Below are 956 nucleotides of genomic sequence, written 5' to 3'. Positions count from 1 at the left end.
GTGCAGGCTTTGCTCCCTCTGAACAGACTTAGCATTTGGTCCATCTATGTTTGGTGTGCATTCAGGAGGAAGAGCTCCAGGAAGCTGCTGCTCAGTGAGTTCTTTGTACCTTAAAAGAAAGAAACAGAAGTTATTCATTCAGTATAATTAAAAAAAATAATAATTTTTGATTCCAGTACCACTCTGTATTTTCAGTGACAAATTAAAAAAAACATTTAAGAAATATATACCAGCTGGAAAGGTCGATCTGTCAGTGTTGTGACAAGTTATTAATTCCATACTCATTAATACAAATATAAAATTGGCTAGGAAAGAATGCATTTCTTTTCTGGACCATCACTGCCTCAAGTATATTAAGTATATTACTCACTAATTTCAAAAAGGAGATTTTTTTTTTTTTTTAACAGAAGCTTTTATTTTACCACCTCAAAAAAATAACATAATTATTAAACACATGCAAGCACCCACTTTTCAGTAGTTAATCTAAACACCTCTGTATTGTTTGACTCGGTTGGTGGAAGCAGCCAATTCTTTTCAAGTATCACCTGCAGAAGCTACAAAACTGCCACAGAACGTAGCTGCAAGGGGAACCATTCCTCATCAAATCATATTTAACAAAGTCAAGGAATCTTTGTTTCATAAAGCAATGCAGCAGTATGTCCTAAGAAATACTTCCTTACTTCTCTTTCAATTCTTCTGCTGTACCCTTGTCTGGAAACATCGAGGAAATGGCTTCAAAGATCTTGTCAGAAGGAAATCTGCGAGGTGGGTGGCTTTCTTTTTCTGTCAAAGAAGCAAAAAAAAATTGGAAAAAAAAAATTTATATTTCTGCTCCTTTGCTACTTCAAGGAGGTGTTCAGAGAAAGGGAGACTTCGCCAAAGTCCTAATTAAAAGAAGCAAAGGTTTTATTTCTAAATAACAGACAACTTAAACTGCATGAAGTGATCTTTCCTGC

At 35.0% G+C, this 956-nt stretch overlaps 1 protein-coding gene across 1 annotated transcript in view; it reads right to left on the bottom strand.

Moving 5' to 3' along the window:
* LOC104525061 (histone-lysine N-methyltransferase EZH2) overlaps positions 1–956 on the bottom strand; it is a 29,068-nt gene that overhangs the window by 20,053 nt on the left and 8,059 nt on the right. Inside the window, 2 exon segments of the mRNA XM_010168114.1 lie at positions 2–109; positions 681–783. Coding sequence (XP_010166416.1) covers positions 2–109; positions 681–783 — 211 coding nt within the window.

Source organism: Antrostomus carolinensis, unplaced genomic scaffold (assembly GCF_000700745.2).
Source record: "Antrostomus carolinensis isolate BGI_N321 unplaced genomic scaffold, ASM70074v2 scaffold17145, whole genome shotgun sequence".
Lineage (NCBI taxonomy): Eukaryota > Metazoa > Chordata > Aves > Caprimulgiformes > Caprimulgidae > Antrostomus > Antrostomus carolinensis.
Note: the sequence above shows the minus strand (reverse complement) of the source record. Positions and strands in the feature narration are given on the sequence as shown.